General features: G+C 46.5%; 1 protein-coding gene across 6 annotated transcripts in view; it reads left to right on the forward strand.

Annotated features, from left to right (window-relative positions):
* DLGAP4 (DLG associated protein 4) overlaps window positions 1–22,941 on the forward strand; it is a 75,632-nt gene that overhangs the window by 40,142 nt on the left and 12,549 nt on the right. For 3 of the 6 annotated variants that reach the window (XM_016219341.2, XM_016219343.2, XM_016219344.2), the window contains 3 exons: window positions 12,665–13,026; window positions 15,645–15,733; window positions 16,294–16,706. In XM_016219341.2, coding sequence (XP_016074827.1) covers window positions 12,665–13,026; window positions 15,645–15,733; window positions 16,294–16,706 — 864 coding nt within the window. Of the gene's footprint in view, window positions 1–12,664; window positions 13,236–15,310; window positions 15,391–15,644; window positions 15,734–16,293; window positions 16,707–22,941 lie in introns of those variants that run through there. The other 3 variants (XM_016219342.2, XM_016219346.2, XM_016219345.2) reach the window with 3 other exon arrangements.

Below are 22,941 nucleotides of genomic sequence, written 5' to 3' on the forward strand. Positions count from 1 at the left end.
TCTCTCTGAGATCAATAAAGAGATATATATATGTATATATGTATATTTGTATATATATATATATATAAAAAATACTAGAATTGTTATGCAAGAGTGGCATGGAGGGTATGGAGAGCTGAGTCCTCAGGCCAGGCACTGAACATTCTTTATCCAGCCCCATGGAGGGGTATGATCCCTCACTTCTCCCCCAGCCAGGAACTGGGGGTTCCTGGTCTGTAGAGTCCTAACTTTAGGGCTTAGGCAGCTGCTCTGTGGGCCCCTTGATAAGGAGATATGTGGGCCTTTCAAGTGATTGTAATCACATTTCCTTACCTGTCAAGGCCTTTCCCACCAGTGTACTCAAGAGACTCACAATAGTCCTAGGGCAGTGGATAGGGCAAGCCAGTATTGTTCACATTTTATAGATGAGAGAAATTGAGGCCCAGGGAACCTAAGTCATAGAATGAGTGAATGTAGGAACCAGTGCTCATGCTTAGGGACTCCTGCTAACCTATAGACCATGCCTATAGCATCAGGTATTGGGGCAAAGCAGGTATCAGCTGAACACACTCTCAGGATGGGTTTATCATCTCAGGTGGGGGTTCCACGCTGCCAGACTTCCCAAAGGAAGGTGTTTTAAGCCCTTACTGCCTTTCCAAGGCCCTAGTGTTAGGCCTCACATCATTTCCTGGGTAGCTAGGCTATATGAACAATTTTCTCTGTCTTTTCTGCTTGTTGATAACAATTCCCTGGAGGCAAAAAAAGTTTGAACTATGAATGTCACATACACAGAAATGATGTCTGATGTTACATCCAGAACTGAGTGTGAAGTAGGAGGGCAAAGAAAGAGCAAACATTTTGGGCCTGGAAGAAATCTTAAGGTCACACCCATGGATGTTTGTTTAAGTCTGTCTCCAGCATCCATCGTGCCTGTGTCTAGCCTCACCTCCTAGGCAGCTCTGCGTCTTAGAAAGTGCCTTCTAATAATAAAGTAAAATCTGATTCCCCTTAACAACTTCTACTTTCCTGTCCCCCCTCTGGCTGTAGTGTGGTGACCTGGACTATGTGTATATGTGATCATCTTCTGGGTATTTGAGGACAGTAGCCATGCCTTTCTGAAGTGCCTCTCTCTTCCAGACCACTACTCCAGTCTCTCCAAGCCCACCCTTATGTTAAACTAGGTGTGACTCACAGTGCATGTGCCACATACCATTTGTGCCAAATCTGTAACAGACATCACTAGTCAGTCACAGCTCTCTTGTTCAGTCAGTCCCAGGCTTTCTCATGTAATGCTGCTCCGTGTGGCTACACCCAGTCAGAAGAGGACAATCCCCGCATGGATTGTCCTCTTCTCATCAGACTCCAGTTTGGCAATGTCCCTTGTTTGGAGTCACCAATAGTACTCACATTATCCAGAGTTTAGTGGAGGTTGCCCCTCCCTGGTCCTGCACCTTTTTTGTTAGTGCAGCCTCAGACCATGTGTCTGTGTTTGGCAGCAGTCTCTAAGACATTTTTCCACACATGCTACTTTCTTTTGTAATTGTATTACTTGGGGTCCCAAACCCAGGATCTTAATATAAGCTCTGAGGACAAAGCCTTGTCCCTTCCTATGTATCTGTCCCCAGCCCTGGCACCAAGGCAGTCAACATTGCCTGTGTTGACCTGAACTGAACTCATGATTTTCCCCCATCAATTCTGTACTGTTCATTTCATCCCATCTCTGCCCAGGGTTCTTGGCTCCTGATTCTGTCACCCAATATGCCACCTGTCACTCTAGACACAGTAAATGAGCCTCTTAACACCATCTTTCTATTCTGGGATAGGCTTGGTCATTCAGAATGATGAAAGAAGCCAGCAATCAAGGTGTTCAGGATCTGGCAGTGTCTGGCTTTGAACACTGGACACAGGGGCCTGTGACAGCGTGTAGAAAGCCAGGCTTTTGTGACCTATCACCAGGGTTTTACATTTGCCCTCCAGAAGTAAGGGTGGTTTTTTGAGGCTCTTGTAAGTAGTACTTCCTAGGCTGGGCTTCTAGAACCATAGGGCTTTTGAAAGGCAGCAACAAGGTCCACATGTTAGAACCAATATTTTAAAAGCCAGATAGTATTTTAAAAGCCAAATCTTGCATTCTCCCCATCCCACTACCCCACCAAGTCACATGGGCTCTACATGTCAAGTTTTTGCACTGGACTGGAGCCATAGCAGCCAGTAACTCTGTTTGTCTTCTCCAATTCATCAGCACCCACTACTAGTGGTTATAGCTTTAATGTACAAGAAAATCTTGATTCAATAACTGCAGCTTGGAAGCTGGCATCTCTTAAGCTTGGACCCCCAGGGGTGGTGGAAATAAGGAGTCCTGGGGGGTAGGACAGGGGCCCTTGAGCAGAGCTGCTGGCAGAGCCAACTCTGCAGATGGGTATCTAAGGATAAATAAGACGATGTTTGTTGCAGATTCCAACACAGAATGGGTGAGGGGGTAGATGTTGCCTGACAGGTTTTAGTAGTAGTTGTTTTTGAGAAACTGCATGATATTTGGGGACTGCGGGTCAGGGGCTAGAGGAGGCAGGGCTCTTAGGTGGATGCCTTTTTGAACTCTGAAGTCAGGCTGGGGAACCTGAAGGCATCTTTCCTCATTGGGCAAGGGGGGGTAGGGAACACACCCACACTCAGCCCCAGGCAAGGGTTCCTGCTCTGCCACCTGATCCTCAGGGAGTACATTTGCCTTTCTGATCTTCAGTTTTCTTGTTTGTACTTACTATGAGACTGTCAAATTAGTCTAGTAATTCTCAAAATATCATGTAGAAATTCTGTATGGATTTAACAAGGAAAATGGAGCTGCTCCCAGGGACCTGGAGTAGGTGGGAATAAAAAAGCCTTCCCCGGCCCTTTGAGGGCTCCCAGAACCTGGTTTGAGAATCACTGGAATTTGCAATCTCCTAGGACCATCTTTCTAGCCCTGGAATTTGGAAGCTCCGCATACTCGTTCCAATCTCAGTGTCCATCATCCAACTGTGTGACCTGGGACAAGTGGCCTCACCTCTCTGAGCTTTACTTAGAGGTTGTAGTGAGACTTAGACAAACTGGGGAAGTCCTAGGTGACTGGGAAACCCATGTCAGGGGTTTTGGTGTTTTTGGTGAGAGGGTATCTGGGACCACACATCTGAGGAAGGGCAGTGGGCAGCAGGGGTCACAGGAAGGACAGGGCACCTTTCTCTTCCACGTGCTGAGGTTCTGGTCCAGGGGGCACCAGGCCTCTGCCCCCATGGCCAGCAGAGACAGAGGCTTCCATCATTGTTTACTCAGAGGATATCGTCAAACCCAGGGATACCATAACGCACTCGGAGGATATTGTCAAACCCAGGAATAGGGGCCCATGTAGCCCTAACTAGAGAACTGGCCTAGCCAAGATCTCTCAACCAGGCCCTGCTAGGTGGCACCTAACTCTAGCCCTGGGCAGTGTGGTGAAGCAGTATCTAACAGCGCTGGCTCTGAATCAGAAAGGCTGAGCTCAGATCCTTGCTTGTTACCTTATGCTAGTCATTTCTCTTTGAAGTGGAAGTAATAAGCCTGGTGAAGAGTTGGTAAGCTGATACAATTAAAGCACTTACTACATGGTCAATTCATGCCTAACCTTCAGTCAGGGGTGATGTTTTGCAGCTTATGACGTCTCTTGATGAGCATTTTCCCCATCCTCTGAGAACCACCTGACCAGAACTGTGGGGTCCATCTGGAGGGCATTGCTTAACCCCTTCCTATAGCCCCTCTGGCTTGAACATGTCAGGACAAAGACCTCTTACACCCTTGACCCCAACAGGGGTGTGAACAATGCTTCTAAGGAGCAGCTGTCTCTGGAGGGGCAGAGAACATTGCCCTGGCAACCAAGCAGATCCCTCTTCATCAGCTGCTCCAGGCCCATGGTGAGGGGTGGCCATTTGTGCTCCCGATGGGGTTCTCGTCACCTGTGTCCTGGTTCCAAGAGCCTCAAACCAGACCTGGCCTGCCAACCAGAAGGGGCTTTCTCTGCTTTCACCCAACTGGATTTAAACACCACCAGAAGGGCCTCCTGGCTGCCTCAATTTCAAGATTCCCAAGGGTCTCCTGCCTTTCCAAGGAGGAGGCTCTTATGGACAGGGTTCCTGGGAGCAGGGGGAGAGGGGCTGGAGCTTCAGAAGGAGCAAGGAAGTCTGAGGGCAGCTGCTCCAGCAGTCACAAATTGTGTGCCACAGGCTGTAGTGGCTGGCGAGCATGTACCTGCACAGTATTTTTTAAAACTTTGAATTAACTAACTGCATTTTAAAATTCAGAGGTGATGGTTGTTTTTTTTAGACCAAATTTCTGGCTTTTTGCATACATTTGGCAGCTCTAACAATGCTGGGCCCACATCTCCACATGGCAGCTTTGGGCGAGAAGAGGTTAGATGCCCGGTTTCCTATAGATATGTGAACTGTGACCTCCATTCAAGGCCAGCCCACTTAGTTTACAGCTGGGGAAACTAAGGCTCAGAAAGGATCAGGCCCTGTTTCAGGTAGTCAGGTACACAGCCCCCCATGGCCAGTCCTGAGTTTAGAACCTTGCACCATGGCCTCACAAAGCAGAGCTTTTGTATACCGCCACTCATCTACAAAACATCAGTGATAATTATCTCCCCTCCTAGGCCTGTGTCTGCAATAAAGTAGCACCTGGTCCAAGACTCAGTAATGATGCTTTTAAATCTGTGCATATGATATGCCTTGCCTAGAAAATGTTGCTGGAAGCACTGCTTACTTTCTCTTTCAGAAATGGTTATTTTTCTAACAGTTTCTTATGCTTGGTGCTGGAGGTTTGTTGAGCTCTCATTCTCACTGTCTCACTGCCCATCTTTAAGTAGAGTTGCTCAAGGCTCTGCCTCCCACCAGATTGTGTGTGTGTCTCTATCTGTGTGTATGTTGGAGGGCTGACCTCAAGGCAGTTCAAAGTCCTAGCCCTGGGCATTAGATACCAAATTAAGAGTCTTCTAGAAGTAAATCATTCAGTTTCCCTGAGTCTCATTTTACCCAGCTGTCAAATAGGGATTTGTTCATTCATTCAGTAAATACTGAGCCCAGCCATGTATTGGGCCAGGTGCTGGGAAGGCATGCTAATTTTATGAGATAGTTAAGGTCTCCAAGGTGGGGACCTGTATTAAGATGCTCAGGATCCCTGTCTAGTAGGGGAGAGAGACAAAAGACAAGTGAACCAAATTGATCCATGCTTGAATAAAACAAAGGGCTCTCAGAGAAAGAATAACAGTTTTAGATAGCGTGGTCAGAGAGCCCCTCATTTGAGAACATGACACCTGAGCTGAGACCTGAAATCAGGATAAGGTGTAAGCATGCAAATATGGGGGTGGGTATCATTTCAAACAGGGAATAACAGGTACGAAGGCCCTGAGGTAGGCTCATATTTGGAGTGTTTGAGGAATAGCAAGAGGCTGGTGAAACTGGAATGGAATGAGCAAGGGGAAAGTACAGGAACTGAAGCTGGAGAAGGAGGGCAAGGGCCAGTTCCTATTGTAGAGTGAGATGGGCAATGTAGATTCTCTTCTTCATGGAGCGGGGAGCCTTTGAAAAGCTTTAGAAAGGAGAGGAAGGAATCCAATTTGTATTTTAAAAAATTCCTCAGACTTCTGTTTGGAGAGTGAGTGTGGGTGGGTTGGGCCACAGACAAAGCAAGGAGTCCAAGGGGTAGAAAGTAGAAGCCTAGACCAGGCTGGTAGGAATGAGAGAAGCAGGTCTCTGTAGGATGTGCTTGGGGCAGGGGGAAGAGGGAGATGAGAATTCCCAGACTTCTGGAGTATGTAACTGGAGTACATGGCGTCCCCTGTTGGAGAGCAAGGCCGTTGTGGGGGAGAAGAGGATTCAGATTCATGCTGGACACACTCAGCTGGAGATGGCCTTGGCACTTCACACAGAGGTGCCTAGTGCACTGGGCTATTGAGATAGGAGGTGATACACCCTCCCAGCTATCGGGTCTACATGCTGTAAAATCCTCTTGACTGTGGGCTAGTTTAGGGGGACTTTATGAGGGATTCTGTGTGTAGAAGGAAGATTTCTCTGTTTCCATTGCCCAGATGGCTCCAGTAAGCCACGGGCTCCATCTCAAAGGAGGCAGCCCTCTCTGAAGCCTCCTTGCTTCTGTCCCTGTCTTCTCTCCACCAGCTAAATTATCTAAATTCCACTTTGCCAAGCTGTGCCCTGCTCAGATGTCTTCCTGTATGTTGGGCTGTCCTGCCCTGCTCACAGAGGATTCCCTCACCTGAAAGCCCTGCCTTTCCTTGCCACACAGTGTCTTTGGTCCATCCTTCTAGACCCAGTCAACCTTAATGTCTTCTAGAAAGGCTGCCCTAGACTGTCCCCCAGCGGGTAATTATTCTTTGCTTCATCCAGAAACCATGCTAACAAGAGTTATAGGGACCCACCCCATGATTACAAAGCTTCATAATCATATCTATCATCTCCTTGGCTCCTACTCACAGCACATTGGGTATCTCACCCCATTTTCTGAGTGAAACATTAATGTCTCCAAGGCTGCTGCCTCTACATCACCCTCACTGAGTTAATGCAATGGATGGGGCATAAGGTAGTGGTCAGCCTTCAGGCAGCCTGGGTTCAAGCCCCAGCCCCAACACTGTCCAGGCTGGGAGGTGAGCCACGGTGAGTCACTCCACCTCTCCAAACCTCATCTGTATAGTGGGGCAGTGACAGACCTACTCACGTACCCATTTGGAGGATTCACTTGACTAAAGTATAGTCAATTTTCATTAATCACGGTAGTTAATATTCATAAAATCTCAGAAACACTGAGTTAGCAAATACTGAACCATTGCTCCTAGGGGAAATGTAGGGATCCTGCAAGCCTTCGTTGATTTTCACTAACCAGTCAACACATAACCTTGTTTTATGTGTGTTGCTGTTTAAAGACACCTTATTTAACGTGTTGTTGGTCTATTAACATTAAACTCATCCAACAGCACTATAACTCATGCCTGAACAAAGCTTATCTAACATGTATTTTTTCCATAAGGCACATCACAGCCTTCTTCCACCTAGGAACACTAGACAGCACTTCAGTGCTGCACTTAGGGGCCATTTTAAACAGAGAAATCACCAACAAAAAGCAAAAAAATGTGACAAATACAGCATTACAGAGACCAGGAAAAGAATACTTGCTTATAGTGTGAGAGCTGAAGCAAGAAGGCAGACCATCACCTTGTTCAGCCTCACCTGGGAACCAGTACATTGGGTGACTCAAATTTTCCGGCTTTGCACATGTCTGTGAGTGATTGTGAAAGCCCTGTGAATATTGATTTTTAGGTTACAAATAAATTTTAGCAAGTAGGTGAATTCACAAAGAATTGCGGATAACAAGGATGGACTGTGCATGAAGTGCTTGCCCAGTCAGTGCTCAGTAGAGGCCCACTGTCAGCATTGGAACTGGCACCAACAAGAGTGCGTCCTGGCTTTCAGATAGGGCTCTGAGGATAGGCCGGGGCTCCCTGAGCTTTGTGGCTTTGTCTTCCCTAGCATGCTGCCTTTCTGACGGGCTCCTATGGACTTTAGAGCTTGAGGCAGGTACAGATTCTGGAGGCCCTGAATGCCCCCTGAAGGGTTTGTTCCAAGTTTACTAGGTGTGTTGTGGCACCATTGAAAGATCTCAAACAAAACAGTGACTTCATCACTCAGACAGCAGCTGGGAGGGGTTGGAGGAGAGACAGGAATGGCAGGACAGGAGGTCGGGGGACCAGGGGGCAGCCGTGTTGGTAGGGTAGGGAACAGTGGCTCTCTAGATCAGTGGAAGAGGGGAAGGATGAGAGATGTAGTGAGGGAACACCTGACTGGAGAATGCCGGAGGATCCCAGGAGAACGTTGAGACAAGAGGTGCTGCCAGCCTGTCTTGCTTGAGTTTGAAATTAAAGTTTGATAACTTTAAGCTGACTCTTAAGGCACAGCAAGGGAGGTAACTTCCAAACTGACAGTGGGAAAGTGAGGGTCACATGGGCTGACAACAGGAAAGTGGCTCTGAGAGGGCAGTCTGTCCCTGATCTTGACCTAGCTATTTGAATTCTTTCCCAGCTTCCCCTGCTGTGGGGGAAGAAGCAGAGAGAAAGAGGGAGGAATTTGAAGCTGGGTGGGTGGGAGACTTGAGTTCTGTTTGTACCATACACGAATGGGTTGCTCGATTTAGCTGTGTGGTTTGACAGGTGAGAGAGGGAATGGTATCTTATAGGTCCTCAGCCCCTCCTCTGACAAGCCTATTCCTAAGCTTGACAGAGGCAGAAAAGAGAGTTTAGGGGGTTCTGGCTCTGAGTCCAGCTCTGTCCCTTCATGTGGGGCCTTGAATGGGCCCTACTGCCTCTTTTGTAAAGTCTGCTGCCATGGCACCTACACTGTCTGTAGTCCCCTGAATCCATTCCTATTCTAGGCATCTTCTTCAGTCCCCCTGCTCAGCTCAGGCCCCTGGGAGCCTGCAAGCACAAGGGCTATGCTGGGCCTAAGGACCAAGTCCATCTTGGCCTCCAAGGCACTTACAGGGGGCTAGCTTCCTGGAGTTGCTGTGTCCTCCAAATCTCTCAGGAGATGAAGTCATAGCCACTCTTCTGAACATCTGAAAACAAAGTGCAGAAACAAATTCATTCTGACCTAATAGAGTTTGCTGGATAAAATCTTGGGGCAAAAGGCAGAAATGAGACAAAGGGAGCTTCTACTTTAGAAGAAACAAAGACATGTGCGATGTGGGACAGGGAGTCTGGGTTAGATGTCTGGGGCCAGGACAGGCTGCATGGAGGAGGCGTCGCACAACTGGCTTCTGTCTGAGCCTTGGCATGAGGGACTGGCATGGCCAAGATGAGGGCAGGGAAGCATGTGGCTCCTTGGGTGGGTGGATGGGTGGTTTTAGTGTGCACATGCTGCTGTGCTTCACTCAAGATCTTTGAAAATATGCACAAGGACCAGCTGAAGGAGATAGTCACATTGGAGGGATGCTCACCTCTAGGCTTCCAAGGCAAATCTGAAAGTCTTCCAGGGTCAGTGGACAAAGAGTTGGCCCCATATGCCACGGGGTTAATTGTGGCACACAGAATGTCTCCCTAGGGCGTGGAGGGCCACAGTAGCATGCTGGATGTGTAGGCTGGCCAAGTCCAACATCTTGGGTCTCTGGGGCACTTACTTCCCTCTAAAGTTTAATTGGCAAATAATGGTTGCGTACTCTCTGGGCTGGGCACTGGGCCATCGACACACATGGACACAATCTTAGTTGGAATCATGGCCACAGACCTGAATGCTCCAGCTGATCCACAGAGAAAGGAGAGCGGCAGACTCTGCCTAGGTCAGAAAGAATGGGGGGGTGAAGAGACTGGCTGGAGGATGAGAATCAGGGAGGGCACGAAATGGGATTCTGGCAGAAACAAGTGCATGTGCAAAGGCTTGGGTGCATGAAGAGTGAGGTGTGTTTGGGAAAGTGCATTTGGGTCTCTGACACTGCAAGAACATGCTGGGTAGCGGGAGGGCAGAAGATGAAACTTCACAGCTGGGTTAGTGGGACCAAGTCAAAAGGATTCCAAATTTGGGATGGGGCTAGAACCTTGGATACTAAAGTGTTGGAAGCCTGGCTAAATAATTGTGATGGGGGCGGGGGACCAGGTACAGGATTTGTATCAATGATGAGGTTCATTTTATCATTCATTGAATATTTACTTAGAGCTTTCTGTGCTTGAAGTATTACCCTAGTCCTGAGATACGACCTGCTGTGCCAAGACAGACAGAGTTCCTCCAACTGCCCCAGGCCTCTAACCATCAAGTAAATCCCTAAAAGAACTAAGACAAATGTGATAGGTGCTCTGATGGAGATCCTGAGTGATATGAGAGTAGAGGGCAGTCAGAGGAGGCCTCTTTGAGGATGTGGCATTTGCAACATGCAGTGAGAAAAGCTGTCCAGGCAGAAAGAACAACATGTATAAAGTTCACAGGAAGTGTGATGGGTATGGGAAACAGTGGCTGGAGTGCGATGTTGGAAGGTGCTGGGTAGGTGACTAGCATGTGTTAACTAGCATTTCACACATGTAAAATGAGAGGTGTCCTATGCAGTCAAGTCCCATCCCCCTGCTGGGGGCACTGTGCTCAGAGTTGAGGGATGCCTGCTACCTGGGAGCCCATGAGGCTCCAAAATCCTCTCTGTTAGTCACACTGCTTATCTGCTGGGACCTGTGCCCCAGGAGACAGAGAATCCAAGATAAGTTCACTTGTCCTCTTATCACAGTTGGCCATCTGGCCTGGCCTCTTGCTAGTTTATTTTCCATCTGAGTGGCTGCCTCAGCCAGGGCTCAGAGCCTCCGAGAATAATCAGCAGGACTCTAGGCCTAGACAACCCTGAGAGTGAGTTTGGAACGTTAGTCCTCAGTTCAGACCCCAGACTGTGGGCAAACCCATTGTCTCCTGGGGTGGGGGTGTTGCTTCTTTCACACAGATCTTTCACACACAGACTCCTTCAGGCCAGTGTCAGCCCCACCCCACAGAGACACTGCCTTAGCCAGGCGTAGAGCCCAGGTGGATATTCCCCGTATAAACATTTTTGAACAGATTAGAGCTTCCCTTTTCTGAGCTAGGGTAGAAAATGTCAGTGAGGCCCTGTATCCTTGAGGATATTTAGGCCAAACAGATCAATTCCTAAAATCCCCAATGAATCCTGGCTTCAGTGGGCTGCTCTAAATGTCCAGCTCTTGGGAAACTGCCCCTCAGCTAGCCAGAGAACCAGCCCATCCTCTCTACCAGTGGCTGGGGAGTGGTAAAATTTTGACTCCCACCCCTGTACCAGAAACCAGTAGGAGCCATGCCAGCCCTGGGCCTGTCTGAGCCTTAACCCCTATGATACAGCCTGTATAATCACTGAGTATAGTCTTTTGCAGTTTTATCACATGTGTAAGTTCATGTATACACAGTCAGGATACAACAGTTCTATCAATTAGCACACATAAGGATTCCCCTTGTTACCTTATAACCACACTCACATCCCTCCCTTCCTCCCCATCACCTTCCCCTCTGCCTCCCACCAACCACCATTTTGTTCCCCATCTCTATAATTGATTTCAAGAATGTTTTTTTAAAAATAGAATCATACAGTACATAACTTTCTGAGATTGTTTTTTCACTCAGTATCATTCACTTGTTGCTTATATCAGTAGTTCATTTCTTTTTATTGCTGAGTAGATTCCATAGTCTGGATGTACCACAGTTTGTTAACTGTTGTTCATCCACTGAAGAACATCTAGGTTGTTTCCAGTTTTTGGTGATTACAAACAAAGCTGCCATCAACATTTATGTTTTTGTGAACATTTTACCATTTCTATGGAATAAATGCCCGAGAGTAAATTGCTGGGTTGTATGGTAATTGCATGTTTAGTTTTTAACAGAAACTGCCAAACTGTTTTCCACGGTCATTATATCATTTTGCATTTCCATCAGCAGTATACGTTATTCAGTTTTTCTATATCGTCACCAGCATTTGGTGTTGTCACCATTTTTTATTTTAGCCATTCTGTTAGGTTTGTTTAGTGATAACTCATAGTGATAAATGGATAGATTCTGTGCCTTGTCCATAGCCCCTGTGGCACCTGGCCGCATTTTGTGGGTTTCCATTGAGCCATCAACCTCTCCATAATTGGTAGCCCCTTGAAGGCAGGGCATACCCTCACTCATCTGGCTCCTGCTCCCAGCCTTGGCCCAGACTCAGGGAGAGGCTTGTTCCAGTCCTCCCTGGGAAAAGGGCAGTTGGAGTTAAGATGCAGAGAAAAACCACTGGATCTAACCCAGCCCCTTACAGCAAGTAGCTACTTCTGTTTGAAAAGCACCTTCCATTTTGGACAAAAAGTTCAGCATTAAGAAGCCAGCTGTAGGCTTTTGGTGTTCTGTGCCCCTGCTGTGAGCCAACCCTAGGACACACTGGGAATGGAGTTCAGAGATTACCTCAGTTTCCACCCATGTCAGGTCCCAGTTCCCTGAGTCTTCGTGGAGGACGGGGAGTCAGACCTGATGTGATGGAGTCTTAAGGGAGGCAGACTGGTGTATGGGGTTTTCACATAACGAGAAGAGGTGGGGTGGGAATGACAAGATGGGGGAAAGGTTAGCTGGGCCCTGAGGGATATGTTGGTCCTTGATTAGACATAGAGGAGGCATCTAAGTAGAGGGAACAGGGGTAGAAGGAAGGTAGAATGGAAGGAAAGGAGCAGTAGCGGGGAGCAGTAGGTCTCTCAGTGAGCCTGAGGAAAAGCAAGGTCAACCATTCCTTAGCTGTCCTGACCTCCACTGTGCTGTCACTGCCTCCCCTGTCATAAGTTAGGCTTTCACAACCTGTGGCACCATGAACTTCAACTCCTAGCCTATGCCCCAGCTGGATAATACCTTTGTGACTATGAGATGGAGAATGTCTTTGGTTCATGTTGGCTTCCCCTACTAGATTTGGCCTTGGCCTAGTATGAGGGTGGCCAGGGCCTGTGTCTGTCTGTCTTGGTCATTGCTGTGTCTGACCCTCATTCTCCTGCTCCAGAAATCCTTGCTGAGGCAACCACTGAGGCCAGAGCTAGGGCCAGGTCAGGTAGGGCTTCAGACTTGAAAGGGCCTTAGGAGAGTTGGGTTGACCTTACCTTCTTGCCTACCCTCCTCTCACCCATCTGCAGGTTCATCATGCCTAGTGGCGTATAAGAAGACCCCACCACCGGTCCCTCCACGTACCACGTCAAAGCCGTTCATCTCAGTCACGGTCCAGAGCAGTACTGAGTCTGCCCAGGATACCTACCTGGACAGCCAGGACCACAAGAGTGAGGTGACAAGCCAGTCGGGCCTGAGCAACTCGTCAGACAGCCTGGACAGCAGTACCCGACCACCCAGTGTGACACGAGGCGGAGTCACCCCAGCCTCTGAGGCTCTAGAACCACCCCCAAAACATGCAGCTCTGAAGAGTGAACAAGGGACACTCACCAGCTCCGAATCCCACCCTGAGGCCATCCCCAAAAGGAAACTGTCATCTATAGGAATACAAGTAGGGGCCCCTTTTGCACTCTATGTCCTCGGCCCGCTCTGTGCACCTGTCTGGGTGTAATTACATCTGGTGGAGGCCCACTAGGTCTCCTGGGTGAAAGTGATTTATCTGTATATTTTGGGGGATCTAGTGCCAAGTGGCCATACCAAATTCCACCCCTAGCCACGCCTTCCTTGAGTTTGTCCCCACATGCTGTGAAGTCTGCAACCGTGAGTACCTGTCCTTGTTCCTCCGATGGGTTGCCCCAATGAATGTAGTTACACTCAGCCAGCCATCTCCTGTCCACTGTTTGTCCACTGTCTGTCTGTCCACTCCACCTTTTGCCCTGCCAGCCTACGCTTGGGAGGCGGGACTGGCCTAACAGTTCTCTAATCCAAGGTCAGCTCGAGTGCAGAGCCTGCAGCCCCGCTTCGCAGTGGGAGCAGTGTGGAGCATAGACGCGGATGGGCCAGGGGCCCAGGACTCAGGGCCCTTGAGCTATCAGGGTTGCTCAAGGGGAACTTTGCCCAGAGCCTTCTCGGGCCTTGGGGACAGGTAGGTGGCTCAAGGCACCAGGCCCATGTCAGATTAAAAAGTGTGATGCAGTTCCAGATGCCTCCCTCCATGGGAAAGGATCCAGGGATATAGCTCCTCAGGACCAAGTGTCCAGAACCAGCAGACCCTCCTGGAAACCCAACTCACTGTGCACCTATGGCCATGACATACAGCAGGGCAGGGTGCACCAGCTTCCCCTCCACTGTTTCACTGCACCTCCTGCTTGCACCCAGAATCAGTAATCTGTTTTCTGTTAGCAGAGCTGGGGAAAGCTGGGCCCTCCCTTGCAGTTTTCAAGAGTTGCTCTAAATCCAGATTGGGAGGATTCTCCTTGCCCTGGCTAGACCTCCAGACTAAAGTGGAGCACACTCTGCAGAGAAGGAAGGCAGCTATAGTGGGCTAAGAGCTTGGAGAGGTGGAACCCCACCACCACCCGCAACACCAGGAGGCATTGAAAGAGATCAAGGTGGTGTGCATTGTGGCTTAGGGTTGGAAGAGTCTCCATTTTCCCAGCTGCCCTTGAGCAGTTGGACATGGCCAAATAGATGACAATGCACTAGAATGTCAAAGGAACATGGGACACAAAGGGGGCTGAATGGACCAAACAAGGCTCACCGGCCAATTTCTTGCACTTGCCTAAAATTTTCTCCCCCAAGAGGCAGCTCTGGACTTCAGTTTCTCCACACACATAAGGAGAGAGTTCTCCAGAAGATACTCTTGTTTTCTGGGCTCCTTCATGAGGGATCCAGCCTCTGCCCTGTACCATGCTCCAGGAGGAATTCCTAGGAACACAGAAAGTAGCCTAGTCTCTGATTCTTGGTCCTGACCACCCAGGGTCTTTGTTTGGGCAGCCCCAGCCTCTCCTGGCCAAACCAGATGCTCTTATCTGTCTGGAAGGTCTGAAGGATAGTTAGGCTCATCATTGATTCCTTTTACCCAGTTCACATAGGAATAGGGCCTTCAGTTCTTGGGCCCATCCTGGGCTTCCCCTTCCCCAGATTCACTTCTACCCCATTCCATGCTCTTGTCCAGTGATGCTGCATTTCCTGAGCTGGCTTTTTCAGAAGGAGAAATGTGGCTGCATCTCCATGGTGAGGAGGAGCCTGGTGCTCAGTCCCCTGCCCCGGAAAGCCTCCCTGGTCCCTGCTTCTTCCATAAAGCCAAGAGACTGGAGAGTCTTCAATTTCCAGGGATAGCCTGACAATCATTGTCCCACCCCTCTGTGCCTCAAGCCCTAGGTCAGATGTGGGTTCTCCTTCATTCATGACAATGATGGAAGGGCTGGCCTGGCTCCTCTATGGCCACACACCTTTGTCCCAGAAAAGAAAGGCAGGCCCAGGGCATCATTGTTGCCGTGTTTTTTTCTACTTCACAGGAATATAGAGAAAGAGTGCTAGTTGGAACTTGGTCCTGGCCCTGGTCCTTCCTAATGCTCCCCAGACCCACCAGTGCCTCAGCAGGCCCCTCAGCCAAGTGTGACCGAGGCCCAGGGATGGCATCTCATAGCGTCCAGGGACTTTGCCAGCTTTTGCATTGGTGGCAATTTTCAAACCCAAAGCTGCTGTCCAAGGTTTGCCCCAATACAGGTACCTCCAGTCTGTCCTTCAGCCGCAGGCAGGGTTGGGGGACTGACCGTTGTTGCCTCAAGACAGCCCATCTTTGACTACACCAGATAACGGCTGTGGCTTTGTGTGTGTGTGTTTTCTTTCTCTTTCGTCGTCCTTTTTTCTTCTCCCTGACGCGTGTAAAGGAGAGGACTAGAAGGAACGGTTCCCACCTCTCGGAGGACAACGGACCCAAAGCGATCGATGTGATGGCACCCTCCTCAGAGTAGGGAAAGCCAGTCATCTCCACCCCATCCCACCTCCCACCCACCTGCCCACCCGCCTCCGCGCGAATGAGCAGTGCCCGGCTTAACCTGGTCCAGCCTTGGGCCCGCGTGCAGTGTCCGCATGCCTCGTGTTCGTCTGTCCACACGTCTGTTTGCGTCATCCCACTAATGTGAATTTCAGCAGCAAGTGTGGTGTTTGTTTTTTATTTTTGTCTTTGTCTCCGTGCCGTTGCTGTCATTGTCCTTCAATAAGGTTGACTGCATTCAGCCAGTGCCAAAAGAGGAGCCCAGTCTCGCTACCAAATTCCAGTCCATCGGGGTTCAGGTAGAGGACGACTGGCGGTAAGTCGTATGGAGGTGGTGGCTGCTTCTCCCCTCTCCTCTTCCTCCCTCTGTTCTCACCTCCCTTGTGCCTTCTCCTCCTGCTGTCCCTAACCCACTTCTCCTTGCTGAATTACTAATAACCAAACTGGGTTTGAGGTGTGGGCTGTGGCCCAGGCATGGGAGGCTGGGCAAGCAGGTGGGCGGGCAAATGAGCAGTTGCTCTGTGAGATGAATCAGCCCACAGGGGGCCAAGGCTGGGCTGAGACATGAGCTACCCTGATGTTGGTGGTCTTCCTGGCCCCACTGCAGTAAACAGGCAACCTTATGACCTTGTCCGTGTGTGTGTGTGTGTGTGCGCGCGCGCGTGCACGCGCGCGCGCGTGTCGGTGTGGGTGGGGCCAGGGCTGAGCAGAGAATGAGACGGGGGCTGTGGGACCCGCTTCAGGCGCATGGTGAGCAGATGATGCATCCGTTTCTCTGTCTCCCTTGTGTCCGGGTTGGAGTGGCCTCTGATCTCTGGCCCTCTTGGTGACTTCTACCTCTTGCTGTCCCCACCCCACTCCACCCCCCACCCACAGAAGCAGTGCCCCCTCTCACAGCATGTCCTCCCGACGGGACACTGACTCAGATACCCAGGATGCCAATGACTCGAGCTGTAAGTCATCTGAGAGGAGCCTTCCAGACTGTACCCCACATCCCAACTCCATCAGCATCGATGCTGGGCCTCGGCAGGCCCCCAAGATTGCCCAGATCAAGCGCAACCTCTCCTATGGAGACAACAGCGACCCTGCCCTAGAGGCATCGTCACTGCCCCCACCTGACCCCTGGCTTGAGACCTCCTCCAGCTCCCCGTCAGAGCCAGCACAGCCAGGGGCCTGCCGCCGAGATGGCTACTGGTTCTTGAAGCTTCTGCAGGCAGAAACAGAGCGGCTGGAAGGCTGGTGCTGCCAGATGGACAAGGAGACCAAAGAGAACAACCTCTCTGAAGAAGGTAGGTGCCACAAGGACAACTGCTGGGGCGAGGGGAGAAGGGGTACACAGCTAGTTTCTCTAGCTTCTGACCAGATGGCCTTGGAGCCTCTGAGTGAGGAGGGTCTCTCAGATTCTCTTCTTGGACCAGCTCTGAATTCATCTCTTATTTTCATTTCTTCTCCCATCTATCCATCCACTAGCCAAACCTTTTTCCAGAAGGATTTATGGTCATAGCTGCCAGTTGAGTAGGCTGTGGGGTCAGCACACCTGGGTGTGAATCCTAGCTCTTCCCTTACTAGTGAAGTGACCTTGTTCAGGTTACTCTGAGCCTCAGTTCCCTTATGTTATGTGGAGCTGATCCTACCCTCTTAACTGCATAAGCATGTTGTGAGGATTGAATGTGGCAGTGCACGTAAAGGACCCAACAAAGTGCTGTTGTACCATAATTATGCCTTAAGCAGCTCTGTATTGAACACCTGTTGTGTGCCAAGCACAAGAGATCTGTGGGCCTCAACAGGGTGTGAGGAACTATGAATGGGTGAGACAGAAGTCATCTACTTTTCCACCAATGTTTCTATCTATACCATGCCTATTTTTAAAAAACTTCCCCTGAGAAAGTTGAAGAAAGCTGGGAATATGTAGGGAGCCTACATTCACAGATGGTTGATATGTAAGAGAATAGTGGTTTGGAGCAAGCTCCTGTGGAAAGCTCCAGGCCACAGTCCCAGGAGCCACACCCTTTGTTGGCCTGGTTCAGCCAAAGCTCCAGTCCTCAGCTAGCCCCCTTCCACAGAATGTCCAGGAAGGACAGGTCTCCAGAGTATTCAGAGGGCCAGAACCAGCATTGCACTGCCCCCTGATGGGGTGGGGCCTGAAGAAGCACCCTCTGATGATTCAGAGAGTGCTTCAGAGTTACTGTTCTCACTGTCCTCTAGGCCAGTTCACATCTTTGATGTCACACCCACTGTGTGTGTGCAGGGAACTGTTGTGAGGTATATACCTAATAACTTTTTACAATAATAGTATTTTAAAAACTAGAATGGAGGCAAGGATCAGTGAGAGCACTAAAAGCCTTCTAATCATCCATCCAGCCCATCGCCCTACCTTCTTAGCCTTCTCCTCTGTCGGCCTCATCAGCTGCATATTCTGTATTTATATTTACCTTCATATTTCTTTTTTAAATATGATTACCTTTTATTTATTTCATCTCTAAAATTCATCTCATTATATATTGATTTCCTGCTATGATAGATGAGTATTTAGCTCTGTCATCTCCACCTCCTGTTTCCCACTCTCCATATATATTACATCAGTTTCGGGTTAAATAGCAACCAATATTTCTGTTTACTGTGAACATGTAAATATTGTTCACCGCAGAGCCTAATAATATATTATGGTTTCTTTTTTTTTTCTTATACATTTTGTTTTTCCTAGAATGGTTGCCCCATCTTTCTTATATAATTTATATTCTAAGCTCTTATTTGTAATTTTTTCACATGCTCCACCAGATCTGTCAACTCTCCAGATGTGCAAACTTGATTTCCTATTTTTCGTGCTGCCCTCTTCTGTCCTCTGCTCTGATCTGGCCAGGTTGCTTTCTGGGCTTGCTGCCTAACTGCTATCCAGTGACTTCCCTTTTCGTCCCTGAGACTGCCCTTGGCCACTTTCCCATGATGGACACCCTGCTTTTTGGACCACATGGTCTTTTGCTTTCTTAACTTCAGTTTCTCATTTTACTAGAGTGCACCTTCAACTGGAGGTAAATTTTTGGAAACTGCCATGTCTTTAATTTAGACCTCACACAGTTTGCTGGGTGTAGAGTTGAAAGTAATAAATATAAATTATATGTAAATGTATTATATATATAATTTATGTATATAAAGTAAAAAAATAGTTTTCCCTCAGAATCTTAAAGGCTGTAATGTTAGCTTTCATTTCTTGTACTGAGAAGTTTGATACCATTCCAATTCTCAGTCCTTTGTATTTTTTAATCTTTGGAAGCTATTAGGATCTTCACTTTACTTCTCTTGTGAGATTTCTCAATGATGTGCCATGGAATGGGTCTTTGTCCACTTATTGTGCCAGTAACGAAAAGACCATTTCTTTGTGGAGACTTGGGTCTTCTGTTCTGAGAAAAGTTTTGCATTAATTTTTTTAAATAATTTCCTCTCTTCCATTTGTTTTGTTTTCTCTCTGTAAAATTCCAGTCAGATGTTGGCCCTGCTGGATTGATCTTCAGTCTCTGATCTTTTTCTCCTCACATCTATCTTTTTGCTGTCTCTTTCTCTTTCTTTTTTTTTCACGCTATAATGACTTGATATTCACATGCCATAAAATTCACTTTTAAAATGTATAATTCAGTGGCAGTTTGTACACTCACAGTGTTGTGCAACCATCACTGCTATCTAGTTTCAGAACATTTTCATCGTTCCAAAAAGAAAACGCATAACTATTAGTGGTTATTCTTCACTCCCTCTTCCCCTTCCTCCCAGCTCTTAGCAACCACTAATTCTGTCTCTGGATTTGCCTGTTCTGGACATTTATATAAATTGAATTACACAATACATGGTAATTGTGTCTGGCTTCTTTTGCTTTGCATGATGTTTTTAAGGTACACCCATGTTGAAGCATATATCAGTACTTCATTCCTTATTGCTGAGTAATATTCCATTTTATTGATATACTACATTTTATTTACAAGCCATCTGTTGATGAACATTGAGTTATTTCTATTTTGGGGCTACTATGAATAATGCTGCTCTATGAACATTTGTGTACAAGTTTTGTATAGGTATATATTCATTTCTTTTGGATATATACCTGGGAGTGGAAGTGCTGGATCATTTGGTAACTATATTTAACTTGAGGAACCTGCCAAACTGTTATCTACAGTGGCTATACCATTTAACATTCCCACCAGTGGTATATGAGGGTTCTAATTTCTCCACATCCTAACCAACTCTTAACAGTTTCTGGTCTTTTTGATTATAGCCATCGAAGCAGATCTGAAGTAGTATCTCATTGCGGTTTTGATTTGCATTTCCCTGATGGCTAATAATGTTGATCATCTTTGCATAATTAGAGAAATCTATTGAGGTTAGATTTTCTTGACTTTATCTCCAAACTCTGTCCATCAAATGTTCACTACGGCCATCTATATAAGAGTTCTTTCTTATTCTGTTCCTTTGTCCTAACATTTTGTCCTTGTTTTATGGATAAAGTATCTATCTATCTATCTATCTATCTATCTATCTATCTATCTACCTACCTACCTACCTACCTACCTACCTACCTACCTATCTGTCATGTATCATCATCTATCTGAGACTTACATATATATTTTTAACTTTTCACTTGACCTTGTGTTGTCTCTTTCCTTCAGGCTTCTTTTTTCTTTTTGTCTTTTGGGTTAGAGGCTTTCCTAGAGTGCCCAGTGATTTTGGTGGTTTATTCATGCTTGAAAGTAGAGAACTAACTCAGGAGTAAGAAGGGAGGAAGCAGGAAAGTGCTGCTTTTGTTGTAAGCCTTGTGGTTGCACTTGTTTTTTAATTTTATGATTTAAGTTAAAATAAAACTTAATTTTAGAGTTTCCAAAAGCTAACTACCCATCACCAATATTTATTTCCAAAACTTTTTCATCACCCAAACAGAAATCATGAACTCATTAAGCAGTAACTTCCCCCTCCCCCTTCCATGTAGCTCCTTATAACCTCTAATCTTTCTGTCTCTATGAATTTGCCTACTCTAGATTCTAGATATTTCATATAGGTGGGATGTCCTTTTGCGTTTGGCATGTCTTCAAGGTTCATCCATGTTGTAGCATATATCAGAATTTTATTCCTTTTTATGGCTGAATATTTCCATTATATGTAAATATCACATTTTGTTTGTCCATTCATCTGTCAATGGACACTTGCGTTATTTCCACCTTTTGGTTACTGTGAATAATGCTGGCATACAAGTATCTGTTTCAATCCCTGTTTTCAGTTCTTTAGGGTGTATACCTAGGAATGGAATTGCTGGGTCATATGGTAATCTATGTCTAGCTTTTTTTGAGGATCCCCTAAACTGTTTTTCACAGTGGTTGCACCATTTTCCATCCCACCAGAAATGCTCAAGGGTTCCATTTCTTCACATCCTTGCTAAGGTGACTAAATAAAACACTTGTTATTTTCCATCTTTTAAAAAAATTATACCCATCATAGTAGGTATTAAGCTGTATCTCATTGTTGTTTTGATTTGTGTTTCCCTAATGACAGATGTTGAATATTGTTTCATGCACTTACTGGTCATTTGGATATCTTCTTTGGAGAAATATCAAATCCTTTGTCCATTTTTTAATTGGGTTGTCTTTTTGTTATTGAGTTGTAAGAGTTCTTTATATATTCTGGATCATAGGCTCTTATCAGATATAGGACTTGGAAATATTTTCTCCCATTCTGTAGGTTGTCTTTTCACTTTCTTGATAGTATCCTTTGATACACAAAAGTTTTTAATTTTGAAGTCCAATTTTTCTATTTTTCTTCTATTGCTGTGCTTTTTAAGTTGTGAACATACATTAAAAATTAGGATAAAAAGATTGATATGGAAGCAACTCAAGTGCTCTCAATAAATTAGTGGATAAAAAGTTGTGAGAGATATATACACACATACACACATACACTCACAGTGGAATATTAATCGGCCATAAAAGAGAATGAAATCTTACCATTTGTGACAGCGTGGATGGACCTAGAGGGTATTATACTAAGTGAAATAAGGCAGTCAGAGAAAGACAAATACCATATGATTTCACTTATATGTGGAATCTAAAGAATAAAACAAAATGGAAACAGATTCATAGGTACAGGGAACAAACTAATGGTTGCCAGATGGAAAGGGGGTTGTTGGGATACTGGATGAAAAAGGTGAAAGGATTAAGAAGTACAAATTGGGCCCGGCCGGGCGTGGCTCAGCGGTTGAGCATTGACCTAGGATCCAGGAGATGGCAGTTTGATTCCTGGTCAGGGCACATGCCTGGATTGCAGGCTCGATCCTCAGTTGGGGGCTTGCAGGAGGCAGCCAATCAATGACGACTCTCTCATCATTGATATTTCTCTCTCTCTCTCCCTCTCCCTTCCTCTCTCTGAAATCAATAAAGTTTTTTTTTTAAAAAAGTACAGATTGGTAGTTACAAAATCATCATGGTACTGTAAAGTACAGCATAGGGAATATAGTTAATAGTATTGTGGGAGGGAGGATACATCTATAATATTTTCAACAATAAAGATAATTTTTTTTTAAATGGGGGACTAATTCATACCTATGAGTGGCTTAAGAACAACCATGAAATGCCAAGAACTACGAAAATAATTTAGAAGTTAAAAAAGAAAAGTACCTTACAAGTGGGAGGCTGATGGGGAGATAACCCCATAGCAGATAAAGAGCCCCATAAATCATCCCTGATCCAATAGCTGCCTGGGTTTTATGGGCCCTGGGGTCTAGGCCACTGTCCTGAATATCATCTAGAATTTATAGACTCTTGTCACTGTCCTTCCCAACTCTTCTATTTAGCCACCTTAGAAGCAAGCCTGGTGTTAACAGAGCCTTCACTGCCCTTCCAGGAAAATGCAGCCCCTTCTGTATTCAGTCCCTTCCTGGTGGGAGAAGGGCAGCTGGAAAAATCTATATATATTGTAATAACTATGTATGGTGCCAAGTAGCTACCTGAAATATTAAAGGGGTCGCTTTGTAAAGTATATGATTTTCCAACCACTATGCTATACACCTGAAACTAATACAAAATAATATTGAATGTAAACTGTAATTGAAAATTTTTAAGAGTTCTCTATATATTCTGAATATTAATTTCTCATCAGATACATGATTTGCAAACATTTCCTCCCATTCTGTGAGTTGCCTTTTTCTTTGTGGATAGTGTCTTTTGATGCACAAGATTTTAAAATTTTCATGAAGTCTAATTTGTCTATTTTTTCTTTGTTACCTGTGCCTTTGTTGTCCTATCCAAGAAATCATTGCCAAATCCAGTGTCATGAATCCTTTGACCTATATTTTCTCCTAAGACTTTTATTGTTTTAGGTCTTATATTTAGGTCCTTGATCCATTTTTGAGTTAATTTTTGCATATGGTGTTAGATAAGGAACCAACTTCATTCTTTTGCATGTGGAATCATGTTTCCCCTGCACCATTTGTTGAAAAGGCCTGTCCTTTTTCCATTTAAATGGTCTTGACACCTTCCTCAAAAATCTCTCCCT

The sequence above is a fragment of the Miniopterus natalensis genome, chromosome 7 (assembly GCF_054644295.1).
Source record: "Miniopterus natalensis isolate mMinNat1 chromosome 7, mMinNat1.hap1, whole genome shotgun sequence".
Lineage (NCBI taxonomy): Eukaryota > Metazoa > Chordata > Mammalia > Chiroptera > Miniopteridae > Miniopterus > Miniopterus natalensis.